Source organism: Macaca fascicularis, chromosome 4 (genome assembly GCF_037993035.2).
Source record: "Macaca fascicularis isolate 582-1 chromosome 4, T2T-MFA8v1.1".
NCBI lineage: Eukaryota > Metazoa > Chordata > Mammalia > Primates > Cercopithecidae > Macaca > Macaca fascicularis.
In genome coordinates, this window is record NC_088378.1 from 105930223 (window position 1) to 105954378 (window position 24156).

At 37.0% G+C, this 24156-nt stretch overlaps 1 protein-coding gene across 3 annotated transcripts in view; it reads right to left on the reverse strand.

Annotated features, from left to right (window-relative positions):
* ADGRB3 (adhesion G protein-coupled receptor B3) overlaps positions 1-24156 on the reverse strand; it is a 737861-nt gene that overhangs the window by 411393 nt on the left and 302312 nt on the right. For all 3 annotated transcript variants that reach the window (XM_005552615.5, XM_074037708.1, XM_015449250.4), the window contains 2 exons: positions 16779-16943; positions 16102-16266 (listed from right to left, as the gene is read on the reverse strand). In XM_005552615.5, the coding sequence (XP_005552672.1) occupies positions 16102-16266; positions 16779-16943 (330 nt within the window). The remainder of the gene's footprint in view (positions 1-16101; positions 16267-16778; positions 16944-24156) is intronic.

Below are 24156 nucleotides of genomic sequence, written 5' to 3' on the forward strand. Positions count from 1 at the left end.
TCAGTCATCTTCCTTTTCCGTTTCCCACATATCCTCTTCACGACTTTGAATTATCTAAGATAGTCCTCTCCCTCTGAGTATATATAAATATATATTCATTTATTTATTCTAGGTTCCCATTAAAACACATAGGTGATGTTTTCAATTTGTGTCTTCTTTGCTTGGTGGAGGGTTTAGCAGTCAATTCAACCTTCAGCAGCCCCATTTTCATTAGCTGTCTCCTACTAACCTTACCATTGATCTGCCAACAAACCTCATCTTAGTCTCACACAGTCTGGGCCTTGTCTGTACCACTATATTTTGACTTTTCTCACCTTCGTGGAAATACGTTCTTCAGCATCTTAAGCCTTTCTCCAACACTCCTCCACCAATCCCTCAGAGCATTCTTTCTTTGTCTCCTTCTCTGTGTACTTCTCAGAGTCATTCATAACTTACTTTTTCCTTATGTTAAATGTTTTTCTTGGATAATTTAAAACATATTAATAATAGTAATATAATCAAATTAGTATTCATTGAGCCCTTTTGGAGAGCTTTACATGCATGGACACATTTGCTCTCTCCCAACTACATACGAGTTAGCACCTATGAGTTAGAGGTGACTCTTATCCTTCTTTATCACATGGGGAAACAGAAGCACAGAGAAGCAAATGAACTATTTTTCTTCCTCAAATTCCAAACTTTATTACATATGGAATCCAGAGGAGAAACTGAATGCAGGAGGGGGAGGTTGGATGGGGAGGAGTCATTTTGCCAGGTGCTCCAAACCTTCCCCACTGGGGAGTCTAGCCATGCCCTCCTGGCTCCATCAAAGCACCTGGGCTGTTAAATAGGGTAGGAGAGCTGTGCTGAGGTTGGCAAGGCCCTTTCCTAGGACACAAGAACTGGATTTGTCACAGTTTAGCTTGGGAATGGTGGTGATGAATAGGAAAGGACTCATCATAAATCAAAAATATAAAATAATAAAATAAAACTAATCACAAAAAAATCTACAACTCAAGTGAAGGTAGGGGCGGCCTCTAGTTAGGACTAACTCCCTCAATATCTTGGGAATAGAAACAACAGGAAAATAAATTAAGAGATACAGCAGCCACCAGTAGCGAAGCACCAGTAACCACCCATTCCCACACTAGTCCCGAAGGTTAGCAAGCCAGAGCTACTTCACTGCCTGTTGCATCTGTGCCCCACCCTTTGGAGAGCACATGCTACTGGCCCTGCTGCCCCATCCCGCTTCCCACCAGTGGGCCACGGAGGTCCTTGGAAGTGTCTCCTAAGGAGAGCGGCAGCAATGTCAGGAAGCAAAGGCAAGGCCCAGAGACCAGACAGTGGTGAGGGAAGGTACTGCTACAAAACTCGTGGTGCCCAGATTAATGCCAATAAAGGGGAATCAGTGGAAAAGAAGAAAAGTTAGTAAATGTTGGAGCCTCAATAAGTACGTAATCAATTGGTTTCTGATCCCACCGTTTGCTTGTTATATGGCAGTCATGCCTGGACACATGCCCTCTACTTCCACTATGTATTAGGAACATATACAGTCATCCCTGTCATCTATGGGGGATTTGTTCCAGGATCTCCTGCAGATAAGAACATTCACTGATGCTCAACTCCCTGATATAAAATGGTATAGTATTTGTATGTAACCGATGCTGTTCCTCCTGTATACAGTTAATCCTTGAACAACACAGGTTTGAGCTGCATGGGTCCACCTATATGTGGATTTTTTTTTTTCAACTAAACACTTATTAAAAATACGATATTGGCAGGATGTGAGACCCGCATCTAAGAAGGGCAGACTTTTCCAACACACAGGTTCTGCAGGGTGATCTGCAAGACTTGAGTAGACAGGATTTTAGTAGACACAGGGTCCTGGAACCAAGGTATGACTGTACCATAAGACATCTCTATACCATTTGTAATACTTAATCCAATGTAAATGCTATATAAATAGTTGCTATAATGTATTGCTTAGGAAATAATAACAAGAAAAAATTTGTACATGTTCAATATAGACATCATTTTTTTTTCTGAATATTTTTGATTTGTGGTTGGTTCAATCCACAGAGATGAAACCCATGAATACTGACAATCAACTATTTGTGTTTCTTTGGTTCAGATATCTTTCTTGGGTTTTGGCTGGCATAGCCAGTTTTTGAGAGGCATTTTTTACTTGGCTATTCCAAAGAAATCTCAAGTGAAGCTGCTCACACTTCAATTCCCAACATTATTCTCCACAATGCTGCTTGTTTCCTCTCCTTGCATTTCCTAACACTGCTAATGGTACTACAATCTTGTCCCCATAACTAAAACAATCAGATCCATCTTCTAGTCATCCTTATCTCACTTTTAACCTTCCCTGATTTTACCTTCACCATTCACCCAGGCATTCATTCTGTCCTGGTTAAATTAGGGGAACAACCTCATTGGTTATTTCACGCACTTACCTGACATGCGCTGGGCCCCCGTGCTAGGCTACATTTTTACCTAATACATGCTGTTAATGTAATATGTGCTAGGCCCTGCTTTAGAAAGAACCAATGGTGAATAAGAAAAGCAGTCTGGGCTGGGCACAGTGGCTCACGCCTATAATCCCAGAAGTTTGGGAGGCTGAGGTGGGCGGATCACGAGGTCAGGAGTTCGAGACCAGCCTGGTGAAACCCTGTCTCTACTAAAAATACAACAATTAGCTGGGCGTGGTGGCATACACCTGTAGTCCCAGCAACTCTGGAGGCTGAGGCAGAAGAATCGCTTGAACCCAGGAAGCAGGGTTTGCAGTGAGCCAAGATCGCGTCACTGCACTCCTGCCTGGACGACAGAGTGAGACTCTTTCAAAAAAAAAAAAGAAAGAAAGAAAGAATAAAGGAAAAGCAGTCTATCTAGTCATTCTTTTAGTCAAAGGGAGGAGGCAGAGGTGAAACAAACAATTACTTGAGTGCAATTGGGATGAGCACTTCAAACAGTAAGTACAGGGTGCTGTTTTAATCTAAAAACTGAAGAATTAAGGAAGGCTTCCTGGAGAAAGTGACATATAATTAAAACTGGCAGTGTGAGGTACAATAAATGCTCCAGGAAGAGAAAACAGTTTGTGCAAAGGCCTTGAAGCAAGGAAGAGCTTGGGGCATTGAGTTCAGCAGGGCTGGAAAGAGAAGAGTAAGGCCAAGTGTAATGGTCTGGTGAGACAGGCCATGATTAGAGCCTATAAGGCCGCATGGGCAGCCATTGCGGGTTCTAAACAAGTGACATGATTCAATTTAAAATTTTAAGATCAGTGTGCCTTCTGTGGGTAGAACAGATGGCCAACGCCGTGGAGGAGACCAATGCAGTGCTTCAACCCTGAAACACTGATGGCTTTAGGTAGGATGATTAGACTAAAGATGAGAAAAATTGGTGGATACAAGGTAAATTGAGGAGGTAGACAAAACTATGCGGGAATTTAGGAAAACACATGGGTCAAGGATGATGCTTGCTGTCTGAGCTGAGGAGCTGGGTAGTAAGTGGTGCTAATCTCCTCCATCTGCCCCCTTAATTCAATTTTCATGCCACATCAAAAGAGTAATCTCTAAGAAAAAGTTTAATCCCATAATTTTCTGCTTAAAAACCTCCCATGCTTCTCCAGTACTGACAGGATAACATGGAAAGAACTGAGATAGCTGTGCTCAGTGTGATGCAAAGGCCCTGCTCTTAAGGGGCCTAGCCTACCATTCCCATCATGGCTCATATTTACTCTCCTATGCAGCAGCCACACAGTTAATTTTTCTGAATATTTTTGATCTGTGTTTGGTTCAATCCACAGAGGTGAAACCCATGGATACTCTTCTTATTTTGAGGGGTAAAATTCCTATTTATCCTTAAAATTCTGCTTAAATGATGTATTCTCCAATAACCCTTTCCTAATATCTCAGTCACTGAATATATGAGTATTATAGCTCTTCTCAGAACAGATTGAAAATACTTGGATACATCTGTGAATCTCCCTGATTCCCCAATGTTGCTTTTTAGGAGACTAGCCATGTTTTATCTTTTTAATCTGTTGTAATGAACTCCAGTGGTATCTAGTGTATAGTAGGTGTTCAAAACACTTTCATTAAATACATCACTTTTACTGGGGAAATAACATACCAGCGCTGTCCAATAAAACTTTTTGCAATGATAGAAATGTTTTCTATTTTCACTGTCCAGTATGGTAGGTGCTAGGAAAATGTGCCTCGTGCAATTGAGAAGTGAATTTTGGATTTTAATTTTAATTAATGTACATTTAAATTAAAATAACTACTATGTTGGACAGTACTGTAATAAATGATATTCATGTTTCTATAAATGCCAACCAAAAACTATTACAGAATGCTAAAAGAAGGAAAATTAGAACAAATGTTAAAGTTCAAAAAATACATCATGAATAGGTTATTACATAATTGAATTCTAGATACAATGACTAGTCCGTTTTTAATAACGACATGGCAGTAGTTAATCTAATCTGACTGCCACATTTGATTATTCTTTTTGTTCCATCTATATATCCCACTTCTGTTCATTATCTCCTTCATTATCTCTTCATTTATAATCTTTCACTTTCATTTCACTTGTACTGTCTTTTTGGTTTTCAATGCTTTGAAATTCAAATTTCCTTTACTTCCATTGGTGAACTTTGAAATACATTTCATAAAACCTGTTGCTATAGCTGAATACTAGATTTCCTGATTCAGTCGTGACATAAGAAAACTAAGATTCAGTTTGTCTCATGAACTTTTTCATTTTCCTGTGGGGGTATCAGAAAGTTTTTCACATTTAGTATTATTCTGGCAGAAGGTACTTCCTTGCTCCCTGCCCCTCCCCCATGGTCAACTGCGTGGTCAGAAAATGTGGTCATTGCAAATCTTAGCCACTAGATGGCACTGGTGAGCCAGTAGGGTGAAACGTTTACTGGGCCGACTGCGGAATTTGATGGGTTCAAAATTAAGGTGGGGAGTAACAGTAAATATGTGAAATAAGTCAACGCTTGATTTTTTTTTTTTAAGGCAACTAGTTGGGGAAAAATAAAACGTCCTCTTTTCATGTAAGTACAATGTTTAATGATTAAACTAGCGTCAGTTACAGCTTGCCTCTCCTCTCCCCTGCTCCACTTTCACAGCTTCCCACCAGCTGCGCAGCCTTCTCCACCCTTCTTCAGTGTTACAGGCTGACTGCAATCTCAGAGCTTGTGCGCAGGTTCTTTCTGCCTAGACCATCCCCTGCCTCCCCCTCTCAAACACGTCTGCATGACTCATGTCTTTCTAGCCTTCAATCTTTTCTCAAACCTCACATTCTTAGACCCCACTGACTGCCCCTCAAACACTCTCATCCCTTTCTCTGCTTTATCTTTCTCCAAAGCACTTGCCTGTCACCTTGTAACATCTATACATGTTTTCAGCTGATTTATTTTTCTCTTTTGGCTAGATGTTTTTGAATTACCCTATTTTTTAAGATCACAGAGAATGAAGATGATTTTGCAAAAATACTGTAGACATTGTGTGTGGGGCGGGGGTGAAGGTGGGGGTGGATCCTCTAGCAGTAGATAGCCCGTGTCCAGTTAGGAGCAGAAAGACAGGGAGGTTAGCTACTACAGTTGCCTTAAAAATTAGTCAAAAGAGGTTTCCAGGGTCTCATGTAATGACTAAGTTTGGCCTTGGAGGGCTATATCTGACTTAGTAAGAGCCTATAGGACCTTTTTTTAGAATCCCCCAATGTGTCCTACACACATCCTCACTCTGGTTAAGGAAGAAGCTGGTTAAATAGTTGCTTTCCTTTGACCAACCACATCTTTCAATTACTGAATTTTACCTTCTTAGTGACTAACAGTTTGGTCTACCTACAAACAGACAAACAAAATGAAAACCAAAAATCAATAATTTTTTAAACCTAAATATGTCAACAACTTTTCGTTTTGTTCCATAGTAAATTTACGAAGCCTTGGAGTCATTGTGCTTCTTGGAGACGGAAACACACTACGCAAATTATTATTATTATTATTATTAATTTATTTTTAAAGGAAGATAGCAGGGGAATCATAGACTCACAGTTGCAAACTGGTCCAGGGTTTTCAGCTTTTTAGTAGTAATGTCAAATAACCCAGCTGCTTTAAATATTTTATCAAAGGTGACTTGGCATTCTTTGAAGAGTCTATCTCAGAAAATAGGTCCATTTATGCTTATAACAAAAGCAATATAGCTTAGACATTAAAATAACAATTTATTTTCTCTCACCTCATCTTTATGAATTTCCCAGTAGTGGGATCTTTGTAGGTGCTTCTCAGTGCCACTTACAGAATTCATTCATTCAACAAATATTTGCTGGGTACCCATCATATCCCAGTTACCTTGTTAAATACTACACATAGAAAAGGCTAAGTAAGAATAGTCAATGTCTCTTGACTCCTAAAATTGTCATAAAGATAATAATTTGAGAAATTACAGTACACAGGATGCCCACTCTAAGATGGGAAGCCCTGACTGCTCTGGGAGTACCTTAGGGAAGAGTGTGTCAGTGGAAGATTTCCAGAGGGATGTCCAGGTTAAGGTGAAAAGGAGAAGCAGGAGTTCACCAATGAAGAAGGGGAGAATGTGTCATGGGACCCACATGTGGGAAGATCCAGGGAGCAAAGTGACCTGGGAATAACCAAGAAGGTGATCATTTCAGAAAGGGTAAAGTGTAAAGTTGGGGATAAGTAGAGGTGGGCGATTGCAGGAGGAGGAGGGGTAATATATGATGAGGTAAGCAAGGATCTTGACTTTATATTAGGGGCAAGGGAAATTTATGACAATGTTTTAAATGCTTGCTATGCCTGCAGTTTGGAGAAAGGATTGAAGGACAGAGAGTTGAAGATAGGGAAGCCTACCACAATCTAAATGATGTAACTAGGGAAGGGATGAAGAATCAGAGGATGTAGATTAATTCAAAATTTAGGAGGTAGAATGGGCTCAGCACTATGGCTGATTGTATGTAAGAGGTGAGGAGGATAAAGAAATAAAAGACAGAACTCAGGTTTCCAGGAAGGATATCTTATGGCTAGCTAGATCCTGAACTATAACATATGAGGAAGAGATGACTTGGGAGAGGATATGCTGAAAATAGTTTTGAGTTTGACATATCTAGGCACATATAGGTATTACAAAAAAGTTAATTGATACATATGATGGAATCAAATCTCCAGAAGAAAACAAGCTAGAGATAGAGATTTGTTTTGATTATTTTTCTGTTTAATGGCACCTCTGTGTGTTTTGTAAATTAGAAAATAAATAACTAGCTGAGGTTACTCTCTGGACTCAACATAAAAACATATGATTGTGCAGCAATAGGAAGGATTCTCTTTTTATGCCTTAGCTGAAAGGAATAGTAACTTTGTTCATCAGCTCAAAGATCTCACTGTTTGCTATTACTAGTGCAAAGATACAAAAATCCATTTGTAAGATACAACGGTACTTGACGTCACAAGTATGTAGTTAGCATGCCTCCTTAAAGTAAGGTAGCAATTACCTAGTGATTCGTTGTTCATCTGTCTATTCAAACTGATTTTCTGACTCTTAAAAATAGCAGAAATGATATAGGGCTTAAATCAATTTGGTGTGGAAAATGAGTTTTCACCCCATATGCTAGAATTTCAGCATTAAAAAGAAATTTATTCTAAACTATAGAGTTGACATACACACACAAAAAGAAAAACATGTACTACTCAAGACCCCACATTTCAAAATTCACTTGTTGCCAATTCATGAATTCTTGTGTTTGGGGAATTCTCTGTGCTGGAGGATGCAGAGGAAAATAAGACGGACCCAGTGTCTGTGCTCAATGACTTACAGCTCTAATTTCCAAGGTGGAACCTACTGCTGCTGCTAAGGTCTGTGGGAAAAAGAAGAGTGTTTATGAAGTGTGTTTCATAACAGCATTCCTCATATAGAAAATGGTTTTAATCTGTCTCACATTGAAACAACATACAATTATATCAGCAATATTTACATAACAGTATGAGTTAGTTTTCTTACTGTGTTATATATTTTAATTCATGGGATTCTTATAACCTTGTGAAGTGAACAGAATTGTTATTCTCATTTTAAACATGAGGAAGTCAAGACAGAAAAGTGTTTAGTGTTTAGCCTGAGGCCACTAAGCTAGGAGATGATGGACCTATGGTCAAATAGCTGAGTCCATTCTCAGAGAAGTTTACCTCTTCTTTAAGAAGAGGAGTTTTTTTATTGTTATGGTGGTAAACAAGTTATTTATACATTTTGGAAAAATTTGTTTTTAAGTCTGGAAGTTAGCAAACCATGAACTTTCAATTTATTAGCAAATGATATATATTGCAGATTGTTTAAGTACCTGGTGAACAGTGTTTTATATACATACTCATAAGCAAATTCTGTATTATTATTGTGTAATTTTATATTTAAACTTAGCAGACAAGATCACTCTAGTTTCAACCTGAAAACAAAGTTAATTTAAAAATTAGCTAACTAACTTTGAGGAATAACTCTAAAAAGCTATTTACTAACTTTTAGTTATACTGAATTTTATACTGGGGTAGGCTCAACATTTTGCTGGAAAGTTGTGTTTACTAAGTGTCTGTGTTACCTTAGGGACAGCCAAAGATGACAGTGAGTCTTAGCCTTCTCTAGGTCATAGCACATGTAGAAATGATAGTATCTGGAGGCACACTGGGAGAAGTAGGCAAGGCTACTGAACACTGGAGACCACTAGCCACAGTCTCCTGCCTTGTCAGTTGCTCTGAGGCTTTAGGAACCACTATTCAGGCGCAGTTGGGACCAATCCTCCCATGACATGGCAGAACTGCCTTGAGAAGCTCTGGCTTAAAATAATAAGCTGGGCTGAGATTCGGGGAAACTGAACAACTTGCTACAGAAACATATATTTTTCCTACCTCCCACATCTCAATTACTTATTTCCAAAGAAAGAGGAATCATACCACAATTTATAACTACAAAATAAAAAATCATATATGTGATAGAAATGCTCTTCCAGTAAATTAGTCCATTGAACAGACTTTTGAAAGACATGTTGAACATGACTTTTGAAAGTCATGAAGTATAAGGCATTAACATCAGAGTCATCACAAACTTTTTATTCATATGCTTTTATATAAGTGTTTTCATTAGTTATAGCTTTTATGATATGAAATAAAAACATTCAAAAGGGCTTGACCTATTATATTTAACTAGGCTTAGTGAAGAACCAGGAATTCAGAAGACTGAGAACAGATAGTTCATCTGCAGTGAGCTGGAATTTCAACAGATATCATCATATAATAATAATAATAATAATATATAATCAGGAAATATCAAACAAATGTATAGGGGTTCAAAGAAGAAAGAACACTTATGAGATTGTGCGAGAAAGAATTATTAGGAGAGCAGACATCTCTTAATGGATGGGCTCCCAAATTCTCCTATATCAACAGATGAGGATAAGGGAGGGGACAGAGACATTAGGGGAGCCCAAGTGAATAACAGTGCAAACAGCACCATAAGGGGAGAATATGCACCCTTGCATCCAGAAACCAGAGGCTGCATCTGCTTGATTCTATTAAATATGAACAAATGTATATTAAAATATGTATCATAAATGAGTAGAATGAGATAACATTGGAAAGCTAGTGAAGCTGACAGAAGTATTAGAATCTCAGGGATCCCAGTAGGATGACATTTGGCCAGTAATGAAAAGCCACAGAAGTTTTTTGAGCAGGCGAGTCCTAAGAACAAGGCTATAAAGAAGAGAGAATAATCAGATAAATCTGTGTAGAAGAGATTAGAGAAGGCAGGTGTTGTAATAATATGAGTAACAGACAGAGTACATGAACTGCCGCTTGATGATCCTAATTAGCTCCAGCATTACATCCTGGAAATAGTCTTCTGCAGCACATATTACTATCCCTATTTTATAAATGAGGACACCAAGGCCCAAGTCGGTACTTTGTTGGACTCCATAGTTCAGGCTCTTTCTGCTGCGCTGCTCCTTCCTTCCTGGAAGCTGGTGGCGCAGGAAGTGAAAGCAGGGCCACTGAGAGAAATACCATGATGGACTCCACCTAGAACAGGGATTGCTAGAATGAGGAATCACTCCAGGTGACACCGAGGATCTGGTGGTCACAGAAGAAGTTTCCCCAGTCACCTAGAGTCTGAATGGAGTCCCAGGTAGGAAAGGAATATTAGGTTTTGTGAGTGATCGGGCATAAAGGTAGATTCGTGGGCGTTGCTCACAGAGGCTACAGTTGGTGAGAAAGAGATCAACCAAAGAGGGGAGTGCTGGGGCAGAGTCTTAGGTCATTCATATGTCAGGATACACAAGGTGAGAAAAGTGTTGATGAGAAATATCAAAGACCAATATTCAGATTTAGTGTCTTGGTAAACATTAAGCTCAAAAAAGGTTTAAAAATAATTTTAAATCTCTTAATTTAAAATAATTGTTAAACAGTTCCTAAAGTTTATTTTTTCCCAGAAAAAATGGTGTGGGATGAAAAACATAAATAAAAATACAGTAAAAGGTGGTTCTTAAATTTTTCTTTTCAATTTGAGAATGATCAGCATGCTGTTAAATATTCCTAAATTGAACAAGGTAGGGTAATATAAGATTACAGAAAATTGCTTTTTAAGCAATTCATGGCAGAAACTGTGAGAGTTTTATCAAAGTCTCATCTGAAGAATATCTGATAAAATGAATTGTGACAATAAGTATCTCCATAGCAACAGGTTTGAATAATAGACATCTGGTATACATACTGTATCCACAGTAGTACTATCTGTTATTAATTCTTTTAGATCTCAGCGGTTCTTCCCCAAGTCTGCCCATAAAACTCAGCTTGCTTTGCTGCAGAACTGTAGACGAAAATAGGTGGTAAAACTCATCCTTTTTGAGAGGATTGGATACTATTTTAGGTATTTATTAAAAGCAATAGGTGGTCTCTCTCAGCTGTGGGGTATCTTCAAGTTCTAATTCATTTTCCTACTTTTTACTATTTATCTGAAGTGTCTTGGCAAGAACAAATAGAACATTTAATATTAAAGAAGTCAATAACTAGTGCCACCTACTGTCACCATTAAACTCAATGGTTGGTTTTAGGTGAACAACTGGTGTGGACACTTGCGTAGGACCTAATTTGCTATTCCCCAAAATATGCAGTCAAAACACTAGCTTTAACCTTTTAAAGAACGCAACAGATAACATAATTCCTTAAAGAATATACAGATAACATCTGAAAGCAGAAAATAGTATAAATTCCAATGGAACAGGAGCTTTAAAAAGTACTATTTGTGCTCAATTAAACTTGGTTTGAAATGAAAAAGGTAAAGCAGGTGTCAATTTGTATGCAAATATTTCATTATGCAGTAGTGTATTTTCTCTTTAGAAAAGAAATGCAAATTTTATACTGACATATTTGGGTTTCTAATAATGATTACATTCAGTCTTAAAATTGAGTGGTTCAATAGTTTAGAAAAGTCTAACTTATCAAACTTGTTAAACTTGTCTCAAAGACAAAAATATTTGTATCAATAGTGATTAGTTCACTATTCTACTAACTGGGACTTGAGGAGAAAATAAGTCAAAGTGAGCTAAGAACTCATCTTCTTCCATGACACCATCCCCACACCAAGTATTTTATACCTGTATGTGTAAATATTAGCTAATTAGCTAATACCCATGGAGGATAAGAGGCGGGGGAAATATACTGCTCAGGAAGAGAGATGCTGGGGCTGGCAATGTCAGGACTGCAGATCTGTGTCTTGGCAGTGCCTGGTTTTACATCAGACTTATTCAAATGATACCCAAGTTGTTTCTCCTGCTCTTCGTAGTACAGGAAAAATGAGGATTGGAGAACTGAGAGTTGGAGAATGACTAAACCATCTTTTTTTTTTTTTTTTTTTTTTTGTGCACAACAGCTAGTTAATAGTCCTATTTTTCTTTAAATGACTTCTGTAAAGAGATCTTATTTTGGCTGAAACATGAGGTGGCTAGAGGCACTCAAAATGAATTGTGTTTTCATTATCAACCAATTCCAGAAAGAATCCCTCATTATTTATGAAAAAGGATGACAAAAATAAAATTTTGCAATTTTGTTGAAGTGATATTTCAACTTTCTCCCATGGAACAGAGGTAGAGGATTGTATTCCACTTCTTTGTTAATTTTATCACCTTATCATTATTATTTTTACTAGAAGTTAGTGCAACCCAAAGAATGATTTGCAGACCAGCATCTTCAGCATCACTTGAGACCTTCATAGAAATGCAAATTCTCAGGCTCATTCAAGACCTACTGAGTCAGAATAGCTGGGAGGTCTGGCTCAGGAATCTGTGTTTTAACAAGCTCTCTGGGTGATTCCTATGTACACTGAGGTTTGGGAAGCACTGCTTTGGACAATGAGGGAGGCACTCAAAAAAAGACAGGAGTGCAAAGTAGGCAAGCTTTGTGCTTCTTCTTTGCTACTGAAGCTAAGTTAAAAGACAATTACTCAGAAACCAAAGGAAGACTCTCCTGGTCTCCTGAGAAGACATGATCCTATCGGAGAGCAAACTGACAGAAATAAGGAACCGTCACTTCCAGAATGACATTTCTCCTCAGCAGGGTGGGGACGGGGATCACATTCGCTATATTATAGGGCACCAAATCCTAATACAAATGTATTACAGTGTTCAAAACAAATTTTGCATTACCAACACTACTGCTGCACTCCTTTAGTATGAATATTTATAAATAAACAACACAATAATTCCTACATTTCTGGTCTAAGTTGCTAGTACTGTATACACTTATGATATGGCTGTCTTACTTCACAAGTGTTTATCAGCACATTCAACCTGGAGGCTTCACCCACCATTTACAGACAAAGCAACTGTGGTTCTAAGAAGGAAATTTTATGTATAAATAAAGTGTAATTTTTACTCGTAAATGGTAGTTTCCAACTTAGCAGTTAATGACTAAAGAGTAATGATCCTAGAATTGGAGTTATAGAAGTAGCAAGCCCTTCTCCTAAGAACAGGGCAAAGTGCTTCCTAGGAAGCTAGAACGTAAACTTAGGACAATCCAACAGTAACACTTGCTTTCTGAATATTATTAACCAGGAGAATACTGGGGTGAAAATCAAATTAAAAACCTAAAAAATATTATGTATGACATTGTAACAATTAAAAAAATTAGGAGAGCTATTACCATCCTACCATTTAAACCTTCAAAAGCCTGAGGATATACAATGAGACTGAGATAAATGAAACCATTATCTGGTGAGTCTGACCAATTTAAAAATTGGACCACTTATTATCTCCCCTGTAGCTATTCTATTTCCCAACTAGCATTATTTTAAAAAAATATTTTTTTCATTTCTACAATTATTTTTTATGAAAACAAAAGAAATTTTTTTTTTGTGGTCAATGATGATATTTTTAATACTTATTTTATCTATCTACCAGCAAAGAAATATCCTAATCTTGAGGGGAAAATAGTTTTATTTTTCATTTTTAGTAGACATCATAACAGCTTTTGATTAGATCCAGATGATTAATCATTATTTTCATTAATTATTCAGACAAAGATGTTCATATATTATATTTCTCCTTCCTGACAACAAAAGACCTCTTAGCAAACTTGATTAATTTGTTTTGACTCCAAATTAAGGGAAGTGTAAAATAAATAGTTGTTGTTTTCAGCAACTTGAAGAAATATTAAGAATGAATAGACTAAAAATAATACTAGAAAAAGCATATTGTTTAAAAAAATTGTTGAAACTTTGTTGTTAACACAAAGATGCCTTAGAAAATGTTATGGTAATTTGAAAGTTTTCTCAATGTATATTGTCAATCTGCACATAAAAAAGTTAAATAATTAATATAAAAGAAAAACCCCTTTTGTAAATTAAAAAAATTCTCTAAGCAAAGCAGAGGTATTTTTGAAATTAACAGTCATACACAATTTCTGATGAACAATGCAATTTTTGTTTATATAAATGCACCAGACTAGGATATATTCAAAAGCTTGGTGTATACATATATATTTATTTATATTTATTTGCCCCTGTATAAGTAGTGATGTTTAAATTATTTAGCTGATTCAAGAATTCTTTTTAATCATGAAAATGGTATCTATATGCTTGTAAGTAATTTGTGGTTCTTTTCATATCATATAATTGACAAGCATAAAATGAAAATGTTAATAATACCAAAAATGTATAGTGTTTATACTTTTTTTTTTTTTTTTAGTTTTATGTGATTTTTTTTTAACCTGCCTTAAGTCATGAAAGCTAGCAAACAAGCCCAGCAAATAAGGTACACTGTCTTTTCATAAATAGATCTGTAAAATGTTTTTCAAACAGCAGGTGGCAATCTCTGTAAATTTGATTGCAGCAGGACTATCTTGGCTCTATATATGCAGATGAAAGACAGTTTTAAAAGACCAGTTAAGAACTGTGGTATGCTTAGACTGATTTAGATAACATCAAATATTGAAGGGGTTGATTTAATTATGCTTACTATTCTGTGAAATTTCTCCCTAGGCAAAATAAATGTTTTTGTTTAATACATCTTAATTCCTCTTACGCAGCACTGGAGGAATTTCACAGTGCTAATCTGAATAGGTATTATCCTCTTAATAATCCTGCATGCTGGTTACTTCTTATATTGAATTCATATGGCCTTAAGAATTAGCAAACCTAATTTTAGTTTTTGTTTTTGTTTTTTTTTTTTGAGATGGAGTCTTGCTCTGTCGCCCAGGCTGAAGTGCAGTAGTGCAATCGCGGCTCACTGCAACCTCTGCCTCTTGGGTTCAAGCTATTCTCCTTCCTCAGCCTCCTGGGTAGCTGGGATTATAGGTGCATGCCACCACAGCTGGCTCATTTTTGTATTTTTAGTAGAGACGGGGTTTCACCACATTGGCAAGTCTGTTCTCGAACTCCTGACCTCAGGTAATTCATCCGCCTCGGTCTCCCAAAGTGCTGGAATTACAGATGTGAGCCACCATGACTGGCCCTAATTTTAGATCTTTTTAAAGCCCCCCCAAAACTCCAACTGACATATTGTTATTACTAAAATCCAGTTCTGTTGTTATTCTTAGTGTTGTACTGTGAGAAGTCTTTATGATTCTAACTATGGAAAAATACAAAGCTTTGACTCCTGGATATCTCTTAGAATACCTTGGTTTTTCTAAGTTGAAACAATCATGTGAGATAAAGGCAGAAATTCATAGCATTCTGAACTGAAAAGGAACCTCAAAGATCCCACAACCAGCTGTACTCACTACCCCCAGGAATCAGACAGCCGGAGAGATCAGTTAGCTTGCTCACAGAGTTACTAGCAGCAACAGGACTCTAAGTGGGTTTTCAAATTCTCTAGGTTCAGCACGTTGACACTGTATTGTCAAGTTTGAAAATTCTGTCCTATCACATCTTTGGTATGTTTATAGTATTTTCCTTAGGATATCATTATAAAATCCTGACTTTCACTTACTTACTGAGTCCTCAGTGTGTCAATAATATTTTAATGGAATGTACCATGATTAGGAAGGAGTTTTTGTTCTAAATGATCCTGTAAAATATGTGCTGTATAATCTGGGCAGTTTCTGGCCTTTCATTATTTTCTCTTCTTATATGTAAAATCTTTTAATGTAGCAGGACTTTCATTTTTTCATTAGCATTAAGACTTTATACTTTCATTTTTTTAAAATGCATTCCTCATAGGAATTTCCTTTACCAGTGAAAAATGGGGCAAAGGCAAGTAAATGTAGATAACCAAGGTCACACATCAAGGTGAGAGTGATTAGCAACAGAACTTAAAAGCATCTGAATGTCAGCGACACTTCTTTATCTTCTCATTCATTTCTTATGTCTTTACATTTCCAGTACATATATCCCAAGGCAACTTGTTTTGTATTCTCCACAAACAAATATTTCACGTGGAACAATTCTATGACACATGAACAGGGAATGCCCCACATAGTAGAGAAAAAAGTAAATTGCCACCTATCATTATTAGTCCTTTAGTTGAGGAAGTATGACCCTTAACCAATGACAATATTTTTAAATCTTTTTTTTTTTCAGGTTACAAAATGTTTCTTTTGAGATAATTTGGGTTCATTCTCACCAGGGCATCGCTGCTCACTGCATCTTCTCACTTCTTCACCCGTTCCTTCACATTGCTGCCCTGTTATCACTGCACCCTGACAGGTCCTTATTCGCCTTTCCCAGCCACCATCACAGGACTTGGAACAACCACTCCAATGGCCCCACTGATTCCACTGACCATTGGCTGAAAGAAATGTTTCATGGTCAATGTCAGTCGTCTACCACACACTGCTTTAAATTTTAAAATCTGAGAATGTTACTACTCCTTTCCATTTTTGTTAATCTACCACACACTGCTTTAAAAATTTTAAAATCTGAGAATGTTACTACCCCTTTCCATTTTTGTTAATGTACCACTGTGAATAAACTTTATTCAAATATTTAACTTACAGGTCCTATATAGAGCATTGAGATGAACAGTGTAAAAAAGTGTAAAAAGTGCAAGCTCAGTGCTAAACTTCCTCAAATGTATTCATAGTTCATCTCCTAAATTTTACTACTTTACTAGCACGGCATACAGTAGAATAAATTCTGGTATAATTGGCTTCATTAATAAACACACACACACACACACACACACACACACACACATATACTGATTATCTTATTTCATAGTTCTGGCATAGTTCTGACATATTTTATAATGTGCCCTTTATACGGTACGAGTGCCCATTATATGCAGGAATCAAGCCCTACCTGTACATTCAGGGTTGTAGCACTCTCTGCTTTCTGCCCATGGCCCTCTGCATTCGGAGCCTCCATGGGCAGCTGCAGTGCACTGCCGGCTTCTCTGCTGAGTCCCATTCGAGCATGTTACTGAGCACTGGCTCCATGAACTCCACTCTTGCCACTGTCCATCAACTACCAAAGCAGAAAAAGAGACAGTATAAGGATATCTTCCAATAGGAGAGGCTGTACAGAAAGTACCTGGTGAAACCACCCTTGAAGACGAACCCCTATCAATGGACTATGAATTAATACAATGGAAGGTCATACCAGCATGAGATTTTATTAACTCCCCAAATATTATTACCTTATTTTCCCACTTTTATTTTCTTTTATATATCCAGCATATCTTTTTTGTTTTGTTTTGTTTTGGAGATGGAGTCTTGCTCTGTTGCCCAGGCTGGAGTATAATGGCACGATCTCAGCTCACTGCAACCTCTGCCTCCGGGTTCTAGCAATTCTCCTGCCTCAGCCTCCCAAGTAGCTGGAATTTACAGGTGCCCACCACCACATCCCAGAATAATTTTTGTATTTTTAGTAGAGATGGGGTTTTACCATGTTGGTCAGGCTGGTCTCAAACTCCTAATGTTAGGTGATCCACCCACCTCGGCCTCCCAAAGTGCTGGAATTACAGGCGTGAGCCACTATGCCAGACCTCCAATATATCTTTTGATTCACTTATTTCTTCAAAAATATTTATTGATCACTCAAACATGCAACACATTGTGCTAGGAGATGGGGTACACAAAACAGTGAACAAACTAAATACTGAGCAAGACCTTATCGAGCTCATGTTTTAGAGAAAGAACCCCTAGAAATAAACCAGAAATTGCATGCTAGATAAATCAATTACATGGCAGTGTTGCAAAGGATAGTTTCAGGACATTGTGAGATAAGACTTGGGAAGGTCCAGAGAGTCTTCCTTGACAAACTGAAGCTTCAGGCAAGCCTTGAAGGATAATGAGAAAATACTTAGCATAAAGGTATGTTCCATGCAGGGGAATATACAAAGGTCTTTGGAAGAAGAATCATGGGCATTTCCAGGAACTGGAAGAAGGTCATTGTGAAAGGCATCTAGAGTGCTGGGTGAAGAGAGATTGCAGAAGTTTTAAAAAAGAGAGAGGCTAGATTTTGCAAAACTTTCATCAGCTGTGTTAAGGATTTTGAGTATTATTCTCAGATGTTTAAGAAGCCATTGAACAATTTAAATAATAAATTATATTATCAGATCTAGCGTAGGATTGAGGGCAAATTACAGAAGTTGGGAAGGATCTGAGTTGTGATGATGCAGCAGTGCAGATGCAATGTCTGGGAGAGATTAGAAAGTTACTAGGAACGGGTGGTGAGAAGAAACTGAAGAACTGGCCATGGGAGCTGAAGCAAAGAGAGGATCCAGGTGACTCTTAGATGGCTGTTTTCTGGTGACTGGAATTTAATATAGACTGCTGAGCTTGATTTATCTTTGGGAGATTCAAATTGAGATTCATGTATTCATTCATTCAAATAACTTTTGAGAATCTGTTAGTCATCAGACACTGTGATAGGTGTTAAGAAGATACACAGAAATAAAAGAATATAAATCCTAACCTCAAAAATTTTATAACTTAGGACATTCTGCATAAAAGCAAATAAATAAATACATAAATAAAAGTTTAAAGACAATACCATGTTAACATGAAACATGAGGTATTTAGGCTTCAGAGGACATACTGCATCTGTTGGGGATGTAATTATAATAGACATAGAGTGCTGAGTTATGGATAATTTAGACCAAGTCAGCATTGACAAAGGCATAATCCCATATGCCACAAAATAGAAATGAGCAAAGGATTTAACCAAAAATACTTTCCGGATTAGAATGTGCAAACTAGCATGTAAATGTTATAAATGCATCAGTTTATGGATGTCTACTTTTTTCCAATATCAGTTCATGGTTCTTAGTCAATTTGATCACACGTGAAAGAGAATTCACCACAAATCCAAAGTTTCAAAATAAGCTAATATTGCTATGAAAATCCATCCAAATAAACAAGAAAGCCTGGCAGAATATAATAATTACCTTCAACCTAACTTCAAGCCTTACATGTAGGTATTAAAAAGAGGTTGTTTAATAGGTATCTAGCTGTACTTAATAAACCCTTTATGAGATTTTATAAAAATCACAAAATGTCAATTTAATCATTCCATTAATGTAATTTTAGCATCTCACTTTATTAAAAGTACCTGATACAATCATATTGGCCATGTAGTCCATTTTCCAGACTAAAAAGAAAATTCTAGTGAAGCAATAGGATATTATAAATTATCTATTTCTCCTCTATTTTAGCTTTAAACATGAGTGCATTTTTCATTTCAGAATTTTTCTATTCAAAGATAACATTTATTGAGCTTGCAGTATGAAGCCTCACCATCCTAAGCATTCTGAGAAGGGTTTATAAAAAGAGATTCATGCCCTACGCCTTACAATCTATTTGGCAAAAGGATGTAGTTATGCACACTATTGAGAACATTCAGAAAGAAAGCAGCACATTAACAAAGGTGAATTAGGTGCTGCTAAGCTAATCTTAGTGCTTAGTGACTAGAATAAAGGACTTTGTGATGTCCTTAAGTATTCTGGCTTAAGGTAAATTTTGATTATGATTTATTATGAAAGCAATAGTTATATGCTTTCTGGCAAAGAGAGGAAAAGACTGTCTGGCAAAGATGTGATGTCTAGAATAAGCAAGTCAAATGTGGAAATCAGAGAGAAAACAATTTGGCAGGGGACTGTATTTCTATGAAGAATTAGGAAGGACCTTGCTGAGATGATATTAGGAAGAACAAGAACATCTATTTGTGAAGTGTTTTGCTCATCAGGCTTTTACTGAAATAAGACTGCATCAATAATAAAAAAAATGTTTTGAGACTTTAAATTCATATATTTATAGTTATAGTTGTTCAACCCCTTCTGACCATGTACATATTCTGTGTTAATGTTAAAGCTTAAGAGTGAGTTAATATTAGAAATCTGAGGACAATTTGAGGTTCAGTGTTACTATAAACATCCACAAAACATGTATTTTAGATGGGGTCAGTTTTGTTCACAAAGTCAGTAACAGAAAAAAATAATACAATTGAAGATGTATCAAGTGGGCATTTTTTGCGATTTTATTTTAACACTGAGAACCGAAATATCCTTTTATTGAAAATTAATGGCACTTTTTTTTTGCAAGCTTTTAAAATTATTTTAAATTATACTTTAAGTTCTAGGGTACATGTGTACAACATGCAGGTTTGTTACATATGTGTGCGTGTACCATGTTGGTGTAATTGCACTGTTACGAAGGAATTGGCTTGACAAAATAACTCATTGGATATAAAAAACAAAGGAGGAAAGGCCTAATATTTCTTTAGTGTGTCAAGTCCAAATCACTGAGAAAAGAGATAATTGAAAAGTCAGGTAGGAGAGGAATATATAAATTTAACTTAAAAAACTACACAACAGACTATGTATATACACACACATATATACACATATAATATATACACACATATATACACAGACAACAGACATTATATATATATATGTTTTTATATATATGATTTTTAGTGCCAACTATGAGACATTGTTTTATTTTTAAGTTTTTCTTTTCAGTGATATTCTGGATTAAAAAAAATATTAATGGATTTGTTTTACGGGTCATAGCCCCATAACACTTCTGGAAACAGTAGTGTCATTTTACTGAATGAGAAAAAAATAGAGAACAGGGAGGCTTTTGGGAGGTGGAAATTAAGAGTTCTGTTTTGGATATTTAAGCATTTCCAGATAGAATTTGTGCATTATCTTTTAGGGATAAATGTAGAGAAATGTAAAAATAAAACCAATTTATCATATAATATATCTCTATATCTTTTTTTATAACCACTCACCTAGGTTCTCCAACATGTGAAGGAACAGCTTTTTTCTTGTTATCTGATGTTTAACTGGGGAGCTAAAGTGGGGAGGAAGCTGCTTCTCCTTCAACCCTGCATGCAGGATTGGCTTTTTAAATTTTATTTTATTTTATTTTATTTTATTTTTTAATTATACTTTAAGTTCTAGGGTACATGTGCATGGCTTTTTACCTGGCTCAGCAGCGAGGTAGTAGAGACAATCAATGCCTCTACCCACTCAATGCCTGTTCCTTGTGTACGGCTTACTTCCAATATTTGTAAGAGGGACCTCTCAGGGTCATTGTAAACCTACAAATTTAAAAACACCTCAAAGCTTTCTTTCTGAAACTGTATTTCTATTGAAAACGGATTCACATCTCAGCATTCTGTCAGGAAAGAGTTCCCTGGTAAGTTGGGAAAACGTAACCACTCCACAATCCCTCTCCAAGTCTCATAACACACACAGGAGTAAAAATTTATAGAGAATTTAGTCTGTGATTGGCATTGCTCAACTGCGCCACGGGGGAGCTGTGGTGATTAGGACTGGCTGAGCTCTGCTCTTATGAACATATAGTCTGGAGGCTGTAGTGGGGGCAGATGATAAACGAGCAAAATGAATAAACCAGAGCGTTTCACTAGAGGTGTTATGAAGACAACGTGCTAAAGAGGGCAATGCGACAGGGAGTGCTCAGGCAGTCTCAGGAGAGGACGATATTAGAGCTGAGTCTGAATCACTGCACAGAGCCAACTCTTAATTTCCACTTCGCCAAAGCCTCCCTGTCCTCAATTTTTTTCTTTTTCAGTAAAATGACACTAGGGTTTCCAGAAATGTTATGGGGCTGAGGACTGTAAAATAAATTAACTAATATTTTTTTTTAAATCCAGAGTATCACTGAAAATAAAAATTAAAAATGAAGCAATGTCTCCTATTTGGCACTAAAAATTATTTTACATGTAAAATATCTGTTGTCATGTGAAGGTCTGTGTTCAGGAACAGAGAGAAGGCTGGGGCTTGTGGGGATCCTGGAAAAGGAGAGGTGGCAAGAGATGGGTTCAGATGCTGCGCAGAAGCCAGATCTTATAGGGCCCTATAGGCCATGCAACCAGGGAAGATGCAAAGTATGAGAAGATTTTAAAGTAAGGAAGTGATAAGATATAATTTACATTTCAAAACTTAATATTGTGGTTTTGTGTAGAACGGATGGTACAGGGGCAAGAATGGGTACTGTGAAATATTGGGGAACTATACTGTATGTAGTCCAGAGAGAGCTGACGGTGGCCTGAATTATGGTGGCATCAGTGGGCATAGAAAAAATGTGGATGAATTTACAGTGTTTTCTGGATGTAGAGCTGGCAGGTTTGTGGTAGGGTATAGAAAAGTAGAAAATCAAGGTTGACTTTTAGGATTTTAGCTTAATCACATAGGTAAAGGGTTGATCATTTTATTGAACTGGGTTAGACTAGTGTTCAACAATTTGGGTGTATATAGCTCTTAAATCAAAATTTCTGTTTTTTTGATGTTAAATTTGGAATGCCATTTTAGACATGAGGCAGCAAGTACTGCAATGAATAACCTTTGTTTACAAATTTACTTCTCAAATTTAATTGAAATGTAATCCCCTAACTTCTTCTTTTTTTTAATTCATAGAACACCATTTAATAAACACTGAACTAGAATACATAATTTCTTCTCTCATATGTAGCCAGGTCAGAATCAACACTTTCTTAGGCTGTTTCAATTTCTCTTCTTTCTCATCAGAAGCACTTGCAGTTGGATTCTGTTTTCTTAATGTTAGTTTTCAAATTAAAAACTCCAAAAGTCTGTTGCTTTCTGAGCCATTCTACAAAAGTGACTAAGAATCAAGAACGATAAGGCTGTGTTTTGAAGCTGGGAGAACGCTGAGAGATCAGCGTGCCTTACCATCCTGTAACATGCTTCTTTATATACCAAAGTCATTCTGGGGACAATTAGAGTTTCGCTTCAGCAGTGTGACAAATTACCATATTTTCTAAAACTAGAAGAGTTAAAACTGCAAAGATTAAATTGCTAGGTTCCTGGGGTTGACTTTGTTATATGAACCTCCTCCTGCCATACATATGGAGTTGCAATTGGGCTCACTTTGAAGACAAAATTGCCTTCTTTATACAAGAGCCAAATTAAATTCCATAATACATTTTAATAAACATATTGTTTTCAGTCTATTTTTACATCCTTACCAGTAAATGTTGACAACTTAGAACACGTTAGATAAAAAGAACCACAAATTAGATTATGTTGTGAATATTTTGGATAATAAAACTAGCATTTCAGCAACTGTTCTGGGTTGAGTATTCTTGATTGATTAAGTCATAGGTAGGAAAGAATTAAGGGGAAGACAAATTTTGGATGCTGGCTTTAAAGTTATTTCATTTTGTGATGGCAAATTTGGAGAGTTCAGATTTGCAGTAAGTTGGGAGTTACCCAGGGATCTGTAAAGACTCTTTCGGTACACAAGACTGAAATGTACAAGAGTCCAGCTTCTGCCCAGCATAGTAGCTCATGCCTGTTATCCCAGAGCTCTGAGAGGCTGAGATGGAGGGATTGCTTAAGGTATAAGTTTAAGATCAGCTTGGGAAATATAGTGGGACCATGTGTCTACAAAAATAAAAAATAAAGGTAGCAGGGTGTGGTATTGCACACCTGTAGTCTCAGCTTCTCAGGAGGCTGAGGTGGGAGGATGCTTGAGCCCAGGATTCCCAGGTACAATGAGATATAATCATGCCACTGCACTCCAGCCTGGGTAACAGTGCAAGACCCTGTCTCTAAAAAAACAGAGTACAAACTCTTGCTTTGGGCATATGTTGAAAAGCAAAAATCTGTCTTCCATTTGCCATTTTAAACTGAACTACATAGGAGGAAAATAAAAATGCAACATCACTTTTTTTTTTTTGAGATGGAGTCTCGCTTTGTCGCCCAGGCTGGAGTGCACTGGCGCGATCTCGGCTCAGTGCAAGCTCCGCCTCCCGGGTTCCCGCCATTCTCCTGCCTCCGCCTCCAGAGTAGCTGGACTATAGGCGCCCGCCACCTCGCCCGGCTAATGTTTTGTATTTTTAGTAGACACGGGGTTTCACCGTGTTAGCCAGGATGGTCTTGATCTCCTGACCTCGTGATCCACCCGCCTCCGCCGCCCAAAGTGCTGGGATTGCAGGCGTGAGTCCCCGCTCCTGGTCCAAATGCAACATCATTTTTAAAAATTAGAATTAAAATATAACCAAATGATAATAGTAAGGCTAAGAAGGATAAAAAAAAGTAGGTAAGTTAAAGTTTGAATGAGAAAAAATACTAAATAGTAAAAGAAAGCAAGCCAAGATTAATAAAGACACAATTAATTTAAAAATCTTTTAAGTTAAGAACGGAAAAAAACACTGGAGTAATGCCCAAAATCTAAAATGACAT